The 14,977-nt window shown below is 43.1% G+C and overlaps 1 protein-coding gene across 2 annotated transcripts in view; it reads right to left on the reverse strand.

Moving 5' to 3' along the window:
- mafg (MAF bZIP transcription factor G) overlaps positions 1-14,977 on the reverse strand; it is a 60,944-nt gene that overhangs the window by 29,238 nt on the left and 16,729 nt on the right. For both annotated transcript variants that reach the window (XR_004415837.1, XM_033044322.1), the window contains exon 2: positions 3,410-3,471. Coding sequence is in view for 1 of the 2 variants with exons in the window: in XM_033044322.1 (XP_032900213.1) it covers positions 3,410-3,445 (36 nt within the window). In the remaining variant the exon portion in view is untranslated. The remainder of the gene's footprint in view (positions 1-3,409; positions 3,472-14,977) is intronic.

The raw sequence follows: 14,977 nt of genomic DNA on the forward strand, positions 1-14,977 counted from the left end.
AACAAGCCCTTCCATCCAACTCATCCATGCCGACCAAGCTAGTTTCATTTGCACACATCTGGCCCATATCACTGTAAATCTTTCCCACCCACGTAATTGTCCTAATGACTTTTAAACATTATTGTAAACAATATAAATGTGAGTGATGAATGAGGGAACACTATTTGCATTATGCAGGCAAAATTTGTGAAAATGTGATTTCCACTGAAACACCATTGTGCCACAGGCACAGCTGCAACTTCAATCACGATTGGAGATTGAAATTGACAGGCAATTGCTTCTATTGACATGCAACGTTACTCTGCAACAAGCAATCTTTAGTACTTTTAGGTGAAAAACAGTAACAATTTGCTCAGTGGTCTTGAAAAGACCCTTATTTTTGTGAATCCTGCAGGAAAAATATTTTTTTCTTATTGCAAATCTGAAATTCTCAAGCTTTCAAATCTCTTTTCACTATTGACACAATGGTCTTTATCACACGTTTAATATAACACGAGGTTTCTTAGGAATGCAGCGGTTACGTTATAGCCTAGAGAAGCCAAATAGGGCAGCACAGTGGAGCAGCGGTAGAGTTGCTGCCTTTCAGCGCCACAGACCCAGATTCAATCCTGACTACGGGTGGTGTCTGTATGAAGTTTGTACGTTCACCCAGTGACCATGTGGGTTTTCGCCGGGTGCTCCGGTTTCCTCCCACACGCCAAAGACGTACAGAGAATTTTAAAAGGGACGGATGTTGCCGGGACTTGTGGGCGTGAGCTGCAGGGAAAGATTGGGCAGGCCACGACTTTATTCCTTGGGACGCAGGGGGCTGAGAGTTGATATGGTTGAGGTGTATAAAATCATGAGGGCAATAGATAGGGTGAATGTGTATTCTTTTACCCAGCATAGGGGAAATCAAGAATCAGAGGACATACAGTGCCCCCCATAATGTTTGGGACAAAGACCCATCATTTATTTATTTGCCTCTGTACTCCACAATTTGAGATTTATAATAGAATAAAATCATATGTGCTTAAAGTGCACGTTGTCAGATTTTATTAAAGGGTATTTTTATACATTTTGGTTTCACCATGTAGAAATTTGACAGTACCTAGGTACATATGACAATAAAATATAATTGAATCCTTACCATTGGATTTTTTCAAGCCATGGAGCATTCACACCAGGGAATTTTGAATGCACTGAAGCATCAGCATATGTGGTCACAAAAAGTCTCGCAGGTTTTTTTTTTTTTTAAATGTACCAATGTCACTGCACACCGTTTACTGGACAGAATATTTAGTGGATGGGAGAAGAAAAATTCTCAAGCAATCTGTCCAATCTGCTCTTGTGGTAATAGAAGACACAAAGTGCTGGAGTAACTCAGCGGGTCAGGCAGCATCTCTAAAGAATGTGGGTCAGGACCCTTCTACAGACTGATAATAACCTGTTAAAACTCTTGTATCAAAATATGCTTATTTACTTTGGACATGCAGCGCAGAAACAGGCTCTTCGGCCCACCCAGTCTGTGCCGAACAGCATCACCCCGTAAATTAACACTATCCTACAATTTTTTACCCAATCCAATTAACCTACAAACCTGTACGTATTTGGAATGTGGGCGGACACCATAGCACCTAGAGGAAACCCACACGGTCACAGGGAGAACGTACCAACTCTATACAGACAGCATCCGTGGTCAGGATTGAACCCGGGTCTCTGCCGCTGTAAGGCAACAATTATTTAGCTGCCCCACTGCCCCGCTGCCACCCTAAGATTTATATGAGGAACTACTAATTGATGGCTGGTATCAGTGACCTCGAAACCATTCAAGAATGATGTGATCCGAGCAAAATGTGAGGAACAGGACCCAGGAGAAACAGAAACAAAAATAGGCTTTTGAATCTCTCGAGTCTGTTCAGCAAGAAGATGGTCAATCTTTTACCTCTACTCAACTCTCCTGGACTATCCCCATATCCATTGATTCCCTCAATATCCCAAATTCATGACTTTGCTCAATAAGAGAGTTCCATTAGTATTCCAGGTAGAGAATTCCAAAGATTCACTACTCTCTGGAAAAATATGTGTGCTCATCTCAGTCCCAAAAGGCTAATTTTTTATTTTCAGACTGGGATCCCCTAATTTCAGACACCACACTAGACTTAACAACATTGTTATATCTATCCAACCAAACTCTGCAAGAAATCTTAAGCAGTTCATGGAGATTACTGCTCTAAAGTCAAGAGTGTATGCCCATTTTGCTGAACCTATCAAAAGGGAAAACCCCAATTTCAGCAATCAGTCTGGTGAATCTTCACTGCACATGCTCAACCCAAGTATATAGTCTTCTTTAGACCTCTATGTACTATTACAGGAGCAATATAGGCAGGATTGTTTATAAATAAAGACACTTCTCTGCATTTGTATACTTAAATCTTCTTGCCTTAAAGGCGAACTCACCTTTGCTGTGCTATCAAGTTAACTTTCAATGAACAAGGAACAGCAGATGCTGGTTTTCACAAAGGAGTACAAAGTGGAGGAGTTATTTAGCGGGTCAGGCAGCATCTTTGGAGAACATGGATAGGTGACATTTTGGGTCAGGGCCCTTCTTCAGAAAAGAAACCGGTGCAGAATAAAGGAGAGTTTCAATAACTTTCAATGATTTGTATATGAGGATGCCCAGCTCTCATTCTTTATAATACTCCAGCTAACAAAGTTGATGTCTTCAGATATTTCAATGTTCTAATTTCATCTGCTATGGCTAGACCATTCAATTAGCTTGTTTAAGCTTCTCTACATCCACCAAAACCACTGACATTGCCACTAAGCATTATATGCCTGGATAAGAGACATAACAAAATGAAAAAACTTGAAGAAAGAAAAGTCGGGTTGACCTTAAAATAAAATCTCAGCAAAATCTTACCACATTTCAATCTTAGTTATCTCTAGTCCCTTAACTCGAGGATGAAATGAAACGCAGAGAAAATTTACAAAACTAATTTATTAATGGAAAGGGATACAAAATGCTGGAGTAACTCAGCGTGTCAGGCAGCATCTCTGGAGAACATAGATAGTTGACGCTTTGGGTCAGGACCCTACTTCAGACGCACCCAGACCTTCAATGGACCCAACTTTACTTTGTCCTCCAGATCTGATTCTAAAGAAGGTTGCTGACCCAAAACGGCACCTATCCACGTTCTCCAGAGATGCTGCCTGACCCACTGAGTTACTCCAGCATTTTGTGTCTCTTGTGAAAACCAGCATCTGCTGTTCCTTGTTTCTATAATTTATTAACTGGTTCTAAGGATTGTTGAATCCAATCGGAATTTTTGACTATTAGTTTTAATACAGGGTCTTGATCTGCCTCAGGGTTTATTCCACTGGAATTTAGCACCTTGTGTATAAAATATTTGAGGAAAGTCAGTTGTACCTTTAAGGCCTTGTTTCCCTTGTTAGTAGTCGTCATACCACGGCGCACTCAATCACGCAAACCTGTGGGAAAATAAAATAAATGTTTATTCATTTTCGTTCATTCATTTATATATAAGCAGCCAGAAAATTTAAATATTTAATATTCGCAAATGTGCATACTCAAATGAGGTAAGGCATCATTTGGACAAAGGACCCTACCTGGGGTGTCAGATCCATAAAGTTATAGCCCAGATGAAAATGTTTTCAGGATAAGAGCTGGGTTAAGAACCAGTTTGGAAATAAAACCTTTGTCATCATTTTTATACCCCCCCCCCCCCCTCCAACTGGAATAGCGTGTAGAATTTTTACTTAAATATTGCACAAAGTTGGCAAAACATTTTCGTCTCACACTTGCACTGGAGGTTTACGACAGAGCGTGTACGGGACAGAGATAATGGGGTCGAAGTTCAGTCACTTACACTAAAAGTGCAGACCATTGATGGTAGCATAATATTGTACCCTTGTTATAAGGGACCATGGAGGAGGGGGAAATGGTGTCCCGTATTGCCGATAGTCCACCATGATGGAGCAAGGGTCTTTCCCCCAGTTACATCACAGCATGCCAATTTCAATAGCTTGTCAATTTCAGTAACCTACACAATAATAATATTGTTAATTATTTAAACTACTAACGCTAGCAGCCTATGTTCTCAAAGATAGTCCGCTGTAAACTGAAATCCATTATAAACAGGTCGGTAATATTAAGGTTTCACTGTACATCTTTAGTTTCTGCTCAAAGTCAACTGAAGTGACTTTCAGAAGTAGAACATGCTGTGCTAACACTACCATAGTGAGTGCAGTTCAAGTGCAAGGTTCAATTCCAATGATGTTACCCACTTATAGCAATAGCATGGAAAATCTTCAGAATTATCCTGGATTTTCCCCGGGAAATTTTTCCTCGTCTCCAAGACAATCAGAGGGAAAATGAAAGGCATCATCTTACCTGCAGACAAAGCTCAGCAGAAGAAACAGTGAAACAAAAGGATTTGCTAAAGTGGTCTGTTGGAATATATCCAGGGGAACTTCAAAAAACAGAGCAGCCACCAAGAATTATGTACAAAACTCAAATATACTGTTCAGTGCAAATCGCTCAAGTGGCCAAACGCAGAATCCTCATCATCAGACCGAAATGCCGGCCAAGCTACAAGCACTAAATTCACGATGACTCAGCAACTCTCGGTACAATGCTGACAAGGGGACTACACCATAGAAACCACCAGGGATCCAAGGGGCAAACCATTGTTGTGTCTTATCAAATACTCTCCAGAAATCCAACGTAGCTGGATTTAGGCTTCCCGTATCCTAAAATCTACAGCATTTTCATCTTTCTGACAATAATGATTCATTTAGGATCAGCTCCACTTAAATGTCATTGTACCTTCAGGAATGCTGCCAGGCACATAAGTTATTGATTAATAAATCAGACTGAAAACTAGAATCCAAGTATTCTTCGTATGAAAAAGCAGAACTGATGCAGTGCTGGTGGAAAAAACAGCAAACCTTCCTATTGTGATCTCCGCCTATGCTAAATAGCGTCTGCATGGCAGTAATTATTCCATATAATTAATAGGTCAGGGAGTTAAAGCATAGTCGAGCTTTCCTAGCAAGTCTCGACTTAGAAATGTCGACCATCTCTTTTCCTGCGCAGATGCTGCCAGACCTAACACACTCTTCCAGTGTTTTTTTTTCCTCTCGTCTAGATTATGCGTAACACTAAATAAGAGAAAGGTCCCAATGAGTTTGGTAAAGAAAGGGTCACTTCTTCCTGAAGAAGGATCCCAACCCGAAACATCACCTATCCACGTTCTCCACTGATGTTGCCCGACCCGCTGAGTTACTCCAGCACTTCGTCCTTCTCATTAATCAAGGGCTCAGCTCAAAACCCGCCTTGCTATCATCTGGTAACGAGCTGGCTCTCATCTCCTCTTAAAAGACGAATGACCATTGAGGAACAGAGTGACTGACACACTGTGGGTTAGGTTGTGCTGAAATTTGCCACATGTTCTGATCAGAACTCATGGCGTGTGGCCATTAAAACAGAAACCAGCCCTAGTACTCATTGTCGAGAAAGTATTAGGGTTCTGCAGCTTTGCTCAAGAACTTTATCGTTGCAAGAAAGTAGATGTTCCTGAACCTGGTTCTATGGGACGTCAGGTTTCTGTCCCTCTTTCCTGACAAGGTAGCAGCGAGAAGGCCATGGCCCGGATGGTGGAGATCCTTGATGAACGATGCTGCCTTCCTGAGGCAATGTCTCATGTAGATGCTTTGAACTGAGGCGAGGGCTGTGATGGACCGGTCCTTTGAAATAAAGTCCTTTGAAATAAAATGTATACAGGAATGGAATTTTGTTACATTCGCTCAGACTGACCTCCTGGACATTAAACACACGTTTTGGTTTCAGACCAGCTTGTCTCTTGAAACCTCACACAAAAAATAATTAAGATACAAAACGACTGCTGTAGGTATCCAAATACGCATTAGTTGACTGATTTCTGGAGATTATACTGGAGTACATCCTGTAGAACAACAGGGATTCAGTCACACCAACTCTGAGATTTCACATTTAACAGCATGACTGCACTCCAGAAGACTTTACACAAGAAACATAGGGAGACCTCGATTTACCAGAGGGTTTCCTTCCAGGAAAATAATATTGCACGGCAAGAATTTGCAAGTGGAAAACATGCTTCCCATGAGTTTCAATGTAAAGATCCTGGCTGCTTGCCAAAATACAAAGAATTTCAGATCCAAATCAACCCCCTGTAAACTTAAAATAGCTTCAATGCCAAAAAATCTAATATCACTTTACTAACAAGTTAACTCTTAAAATTAATCCAATCCGTAATGTGACCTGACACCCAAGACTCCGAAAATTCTTAACATTGTAGATACAGATCCTCCCACAAAAAAAAGTATCTTCACTATCTGTAGATAAAGACATGAAGATAAGATAGACTTGATGTGATTATGTGTCTTATAGAAAGAAGGATGCAAGTCTTCAAAGTTCCTTTTGCAAAGCCAGTGGGTGGATTTTTTTGAGGCAGATTCTTGATGAGCAAGAGTGTGAAAAGGTACATGGGAGTACGGAGGCGAGAGAGCGGTCAGTTCAACCATGATCTGATTGACCAGGGCAGCAGACTAGAAGGGCCCAATGGTCTGCTCCTTCTTCAAACTTGTGGCAGCTTTGCTTGACAAGGTGGCCACGGAGTAGGTAAGAGACAAGGTAGTCATTGGTGTTCAGGTGATTGTGCTCGTGCATTCAAGCTTAATGGAACTTACACAATTGAAGACGAGGATTGCACTTGGATAGACACAAGGAACTACAGATGCTGGTTTACAAAAAGACGCAAAATGCTGGAGTAACTCAGATTCTCTGGCGAACATGGATAGGTGACGTTTCAACTCGGAATTCTTCTTCAGATTGATTGCAATGGTGGCGGGGGGGGGGGGGGGGAAGCATGAAGAGAGGTGGGGGCAGGACAAAGGCTGGCAAGTGATAGGTGGATACAGGCGAGGAGGGGTTTGATCAGCAGATGGTTGGACAAAGGCCAGAGATGAAAAGAAAAAAAAGTATGAGATAATGTGACAGATTGTGCGGAAAGGGAGAAGAGCTAGGGGATGGAATATAGAAGGAGGGGGACAGAGAGGGGAGCAGGAAGGGAAGAGAAAAGGGAAGAATGGGTGCATGTCCAGGTGGGCCACAGGGAAAAGAGGGGGGGGGGGGATGTGAGGTGAGAGGGGAGGGTGTAGGTTTGTAGTTAACCAAAATTGGAGAATTCAATGTTCGTACCGTTGGGTTGTGAGCTGCTCAAGCGGGGTATGATGTACTGTTCCTCTAGTTTGTGTGTGGCCTCACTGGCAATGGAGGAGGCCCGGGTCAGAAAGGTCAGTGTGGGAATGGAAAGGGGAGTTAAAATGGTTGGCAAACAGGAGATGGGGCAGGTCGGGCTCAAGGGTTCGACAAAACAGTTGCTGGGTCTACGCTTGGTCACGTCGATGTAAAGGAGGCCACATCAGGAGCATGAAATGCAGGGTAGCTAATGAAAGGTGCTCATGCTCATCTGGTCAGCTCTTTCATTTTCCATTTGATAAAACCTCCTGAAGTAAAATTCTGAATTTTCAACCATGCAGCAATGCAATAAACTACATGGAGACAGACCCTTCGGCCCAACATATCCATGTCCTCCAAGATGGCATTCTGGGCTAGTCCTGCATTTGGTTCATATCCTTCAAAATCTTTTTATCTGTCTAAATGTGTGTTGAGAATATCATAATAATATCTACTTCTACAGCTTCCTCAAGCGGCTCATTCCAGATATGGACACCTTCCGAATGAAAAAGATGCCAGAGATCCCTCTTAAATCTCTCGCCTTAAACCTCGTCCATTAGTTTTAGTTTCCTCTACTCTGGGGGACAACAACAATGCATTCACTTTATCCATGTCCCTTATGGTGTTGTCTCCTTCAACATGGTCATCCGTCAGCCTCTGATGCTCCAAATAAATGTCCCAGCCTATCCAGCCTCTATTGCCCCTAGTGTGTAGGGTGTGGATGAGAAAGTGGATAACATAGGACTAATGTGAATGGGCAATCGATGGTCGGCCTGGACCAAAAAGCTTGTTTCCAGGTATCTCTAAAGTAAACTAAACAATTCCAACCTCAACATAGGATTTTCCAATTTTTAAATAGCCAATTGGGGGCGGCATATTTGCACTGCAGTAGAGGTACAGCGTCAGAGATCTGGGTTCAATCCAAGTTTGTACATTCTCCCCATGGCCTGCGTGGGTTTTCTCCGGGTTCTCCGGTTTCCTCCCACACTCCAAAGACATACAGGATTGTAGGTTAATTGGCTTGGTATAATTAGAAATTGCCCCTTGGTTCTTGGTCCTCCAAAATATTCCAAATGGAATTTAAACTGGAGGTGATGAAGGGAGGGCTTAAGCCAGAAAGGGTTATTGGGAAGCAAGAGCTACTTTAAAATTAGTTGCATCTGGTTGGGTAACTATAGTTGGGTGGAGATTATTCCAGGCTTTAGTTGTGCGGGGGAAGAACGAATTGTTGTATACATCTGTCTTTGTAGCTGGGATCACAAATTGGATCGAATGCCCTTGTGTGTGTTGGATAGTGAAAGTGTGCAGGGATCGCTGATCAGCGCGGACTCGGTGGGCTGAAGGGCCCGTTTCCACGCTGTATCTCTAAACTAAAGCCAAATTAAAAATGTGGATTGTAGACCAAAGGCGTTCAATTTTTTGATTCTTGCTTGTGCATGCCACATTTACTGCAGTGTAATAAGCACCTTGTTACATTTTAAAATTTCCTTTGTCCTCCATCTCTTCCTACCTTGACTTAATCCTTGGCACAGGAGACAGGTACTCAGTGGTATCTGACAATGTTTGTTTGGAGCAGGAAGGCCGAGGGCAGAAATTCTTGCTGCCTCGTGAACCTGGTGCAAAGTTCACAACAGGAATGCACTGGGAGGGGCCACAGGAAATTCAAGGAAAGAAACTGATATTTAAAAATAGCTGGCAGCAACACAGCCTCATTGTGACAGAATGAGGAGGGGGGAGCTTTGCAATGGAGCACACACACGTATTTGAGATGAATAACCCCCCCGATTTGCTACTGAGCTATATAGGTCACTCATTTTTGAATTAACATTCCTTTCACACTACATCAATAATATTACAGCAAAAGTACAACTTCACAAGTCTCCATCTAGAGGTTGTAATTTGAAGGTCTGCTTACTTTCCAAAAGCCAGCCTGTGCATAGATTTGCATTGTAAAGCACAACTCGATATCCATTTAAAAAGCTCTCAGGGTGTTAAAGTATTGAGCCAGTTGACACATTGTTCGCCCATGTCACATTTATCACTCATCAATTAGGTTCTTTCAAGCTAAACAAACCCGATCATTTATTCTGAACCCAAGATTAGTAGAATTTCCCTTTACTTCAGCATCCTGTCAAACTCTTGTCCTGTTTTCATTCGGAAGTGATTACATGGAGTCAGAGAGTTGTACAACATGGAAGCAGGCATCTCGGCCCACTGGGTCATCATGCCAAGCTGTATTAATCTGCATTAACTCTAGACACAAGGAACTGCAGATGCTGGTTTTCAGAAAGGGACACAAAATGCTGGAGTTAAGGGCCTGTCCCACTGTACGAGGTAATTCAAGAGCTCTCCTGAGTTAAAAAAAAAAATCAAGCTCGTGGTAAGCACGTAGAATGTGCGTAGCGGGTACGTCGGAGCTCGGGACGTCCCTTAGCGGCTCATAACGCTAACGGCAGGTACTCGGGAAACGCGGTAAGCTCGTGAAGATTTTTCGACATGTTGAAAAATGTCCACGAGAGCCCCGAGTACCTACGAGCGGCTATTACCGTAATTCTCCGAGTTCGAATCAGGGGAAACTTGGGAGAACTCCTGAATTAGTTCGTAGTGGAACAGGCCCTTAACTCAGCGGGTAAGGCAGCATCTCTGGAGAAGGTGAATAGGTGGCCCGTTAGGTCTAAAGAAGGGTCCTGACCCGAAACGTTGCTGATCCATGTTCTCAAAAGATGCTGCCTGACCCCGCTGAGTTACTCCAGCACCTTGTGTCTTTGTTTGCATTAATTCTATATCCCTCTATGCCCTGCTCATTCAAGTAACTCTCCACATAACTCGTAAAATGTTATTCTTGTTCCAGCCTCCGCCACCTCCTCTGGCAGCTCATTCCGAATACCAACTACTCTGTGTATTAATAGTTTATCACTCAGATCCCCATTACTCCTCCTCCATCTACCTTTAGGCACCTCTGTCACTTTTAAAGAGGCTCTTGCTCTCAACCCCCATCCATGTCTCTTAATTTTATATACTTTTATCACAATCACCTCAGCCTCTTAAACAGGTTTAATTTTGAACTTGATACAATCTATGCAAAATAACACCAGATTCAGGGGGTTTCTTCCCCAGTAGAAATCAGGCAACTGAACCATCCTATCACCAATTCGAGAGAGTTTCTGTCCTACAATCTACATAATTGGAGACCCTCAGACTATATTTAATCAGACTTTATCTTGCACAATACGTTTTTCCCTTTATCGTATATGTGTACACTGTGGTTGGCTCGATTGTAATCACGTCTTTCCGCTGACTGGAAGGCACGCAACATAAGTGTCTCACTGTACCTCGGAACACATGACAATAAACTAAATTAAAAAACAAAGAGCAAAATGAATGGAATAGTTCAATTTAAAATGATTGCCTTCATTCATGTAAGTAAAAACCCTTCGTCGAGATTGATATTTCAGATTGGGTCTGGTTTTGTTTTTCATATGGCAAGAATATTAATCAGTTTAGAGATACAGCATGGAAACAGGCCCTTCGGCCCACCACAAAGGCCAGCGATCATCCCATGCACAAGCACTATCCTACACACTAGGGACAATTTACAATTTACAGGTCAGTTAACCTACAAACCTGTGCATCTTTAGAGTGTTGGAGGAAACCGGAGCACCTGGAGAAAACCTACGCAGTCACAGGAAGAATGGGCAAACTCCGTACAGAGCACCCGTAGTCAGGATCATAAAGTCATAAGGGTTAGGAGTTGAATTAGGCCATTCAGCCCATCAAGTCTACTCCCCCATTCAATCATGGCTGATCTATCTCTCCCTCCTAACCCCATTCTCCTACCTTCTCCTCTTAACCCCTGTCCTAATCAAGAATCTATCTCAGCCTTAAAAATATCCAGGTCTCTGGCGCTGTAAGGCAACAATTCTACCACTGCACCAACCAAACTCTCCAGAATATTGTTTGCCATTGTTTTCAGTGATGAATGTCACTGCGCATTGACACAGCTGCAATAAATATTGCCAGGCAAACAAACAGATAGCTTAATGTTGGTTCAGACCAGAACTTATTGTAGAAAAACTCCTAAGGCCAGTTTGAGTTCAGGGCAGAAAACTTGCATCTGTGGTCGAAAGCTGCTTGGTGGTTACCCAGATTATTTCAATGTGTGCACTACCACATTACAGCACCAAATACTCATAAATCAAGATATATCCTTTAAAATGAAGCATTCAGAATAAGTGAGTTTCCACCTGACACTATTTACAAAAATCAAAATTATTCAGGGTAAAAAAAAAAGTGTTTTAAAGTCACCTTTTCTGGTCATTGCAGCAGCGTTAGATCTTCAATTTCTAGTAGTGAAACACCACTATCACATTTGAGCCAGAGAAAATTTACCAGGATGTTGCCAGGGCTCAAGGTACTGAGCTATAGGGAGAGGTTGAGCAGGCTAGGGCTTTATTCCTTGGAGTGAAGGAGGATGAGGGATGATCCTATAGAGGTGTACAAAATCATGAGAAGAATAGATTGGGTAAACACACAGAGTCTCTTGCCAAGAGTTGGGGAGATCGAGAACCAGAGGACATAGGTTTAAGGTGAGGGGGGAAAGATTTCTGAGGGGTAACTTTCTTTTTTACACAAAGGTGGTGGGTGTAGGGAACAAGCTGCCGGAAGAAGTAGTTTAGGCAGGTACTATTGCAATGTTTAAGAAATATTTAGACAAGTACATGGATAGGATAGGTTTAGAAGGATATGGGCCAAAAGCAGGCAGGTGGGACTAGTGTAGATGGGGCATGTTGGATGGCGTGGACAAGTTGGGCCGAAGTTTCCACACAAATTTATGACATGCAATTAACATCAGACAGCCATAAACATTAAATAGTTTAATTTACTGTGAAGTAAGGAAAAGGTTTACCTAAATTTCTGCAGTAACTCAGCGGGTCAGGCACCATCTCTGGAGAAAAGGAAAAGAAATGTCACCTATCCCTTTTCTCCAGATGTTGCTTAACCCGCTGAGTTATTCCAGCATTTTGTGTCTATCTTTGGTGAAAAACCAGCATATTCAGTTCCTTCCTACACAAAAGGAAAAGGATCAGCCTCAATACAAGTTTTGCACTGCTCTACAATTAATTTTGTTTTCTTGCCATCTACAATAACATTTGATACACAAGGAGGAGTCTGCACGATGTTTGCCGTTTTAATACAGTGTCATGTAAACCGACTAGACTATAGCACTACAGACCATTGTGAAAGGAACACTTCCCCAAAATGACCTTCTATGCCGTTTCTCCACATGTGACAGCAGTTCTGTTCTATCTAGGCCAAGGAGAATGTAACTAGGACAATTGTGTCCTTTTGTTTCTTTCCACTCACGATCGCAACCACAATCTCCACATTAGAGTTATGCTCAGTTAAATTTAAACAGCATGCCGAAATGCAGGGAGGAATGAGGAAATGGTAAATTTGCCCACTTATCAACGCCTACCCCAAAACAAAAACGCACCCACAGCTTCCAAGAAGATGATCGCATAATTTCCACTAAAAATACTGCCAAATGGAAACTTTGCCCAGCTCAGTTTCCGGTTACTGCTCCAATATGGATAGTGTAAGAAATTGCATTAAAATGTTGAATTCTTAACAGAAAAATATTTTCTTTTAAAAACCGTTCTTTTGCCGTTCATGAACAGGTGGCTGTGTGTCTGTGCGTCTGAGAGAACAGAAAATTTAAAAAGGAAAACAAGAAGGGTTTTTACGTCTGCAATTCTGTTAAGAAGAGTAAAATTTGTTTGGCCAAATGTACAGGCAGACAATCTGATGAATTGCCATTTTCTCGTGCAGACGGCAACTGGTGGTGAGCACCCCTGAAAAAATTCCAATCGTTGTTTTGTGGCTTTTAAACTCAACTTAGATTTATTTAAATAAAAATGACTGAAGAAAAAAGTTCAACCAATGTTCAGTTCAGTTCAGAACGTTTCAGTCTGAAGAAGGGTCTCGACCCAAAACATCATCAATTCCTACTCTCCATAGATGCTGCCCGACCCGCTGAGTTACTCCAGCTTTTTGTGCCTATCTTCGGTTTAAACCAGCGTCTGCAGAAAGTTCAATGAATTGTTTTTACTTTATTCTCAAAAAGCAGATGTTGATCCCTTGACTCTTCACATCTGTTTTTTTCGAAGATCCAGACTGGGGGGTTTAGCCTTCGTGATATAGTTAACTCTCAGGTCAGTCAAAGTGACCCTTGCAGTTGCCTTACAAAGACCACCCAGACACACTTCAAACATGCCCAAGTCTGTGATAGGGTACAAAGGGTTAATGTTGTTCTCCAAATACAAAATTTAATCATTGAGGAAGAGTTGTACACAGGCAAATGGCATCAGAATGTGTCTTAATTTCAAAAGTGCTAAATTTAATTTTTACTTATAGCTTGCACAGCTGCAATGCAGACGACGAGGTACAAAAGAAACTGTCAAAGTTGTCAAATCTTAGGATGCTTTGGTGTTTAACGTGTAGAATTTAGCCGACTGTGCAGATCAGCAGCTGCTGATAGTGCAGGATGTGGGGCTTGTACACGCTGACTATTTTATCACTACAATATAAAACGGAATAATTAAGACCATGTTGAGGTAAGGGGACAGAATAATAGACACAGGACGATCATTTACGTGGTTAACCTCACCATCTCTTTGTTCCATAATTACAGTAAACCCTCGTTTTAAGGGACCCTGTTATAATGGGATTCAGTGCTGGCGAACGGCCTTGCCGACGCCACCCCCAGCTCCCACTGCCTCCCCGGCCTCTTACTGCCCCGATTTCAGATGCCATCCCAGGCTCGCCAAGTGCGCCAACGAGCCCCTCTTCACCCACCGCACGACCCGGCTGAATGCGGCTGTTGTTGCGGCTCGCATTGTAGTCCCCGGGTACGGCGCTTTCTTCAGCCGTCACCGACAGGACGCGCTCGGTCACCATGGGGCTCCCTCCCCTCTCACCAGTTGCTGCTTCCTCCTGTTGGTTGTCTCCTTCTCCACTTGCCCTCTCCCCCCACCTCCTCCTTCTCCCCCAGTTGCCCACATACTCCACCTTGAAAGATGTCTATGATTGCAGGGGCGAAGGAGGCGGCGGTGGCACTGGAGCAGGGAGCGACGGCCGTCAGGAAGAAGCGGCAGCCGGTGAAAGAGGACCACGGTAACCGAGCGTGTCCCGTCAGTGGCAGCGTCTTAAAGAAAGCTCCGCTTCCAGCGGCTACAATGTGAACCACAACAACAACCCAGTCAACAGGGCCATGTGGTGTGTGAAGGAGTGCTCGCTGGTGCAGACCAGCAACATCGGCACCTAGTTTAAAGGTGAAACGACACAAAGTACTGGAGTGACTCAGCAGACTGCATCAGTCTGAAGAAGGGTCCCGGCCCAAAATATCACCTATCGATGAACCTCCAGGAGCAGCACAGTGGCGCAGCGGTGGAGTTGCTGCCTCACAATGCCAGAGATCCGGGTGCTGTCTGTACGTAGTCTGTGCGTTCTCCCCGTGACCGCATGGGGTATTCCATGGGTGATCCAGTTTCCTCCAAAGACATACAGGGTTGTAGGTCGATTGGCTTTGGTAAAAATTGTAAATTGTCCCTAGTGTGTGCAAGTGTAACGGGGGGTTTTCTGGTCGGCGTGGACCGTACGGCTTGTTTCCACACCGTATCTCTAAACTAAACTGAAAAG

Source organism: Amblyraja radiata, chromosome 26, assembly GCF_010909765.2.
Source record: "Amblyraja radiata isolate CabotCenter1 chromosome 26, sAmbRad1.1.pri, whole genome shotgun sequence".
NCBI classification, from domain to species: Eukaryota; Metazoa; Chordata; class Chondrichthyes; order Rajiformes; family Rajidae; genus Amblyraja; species Amblyraja radiata.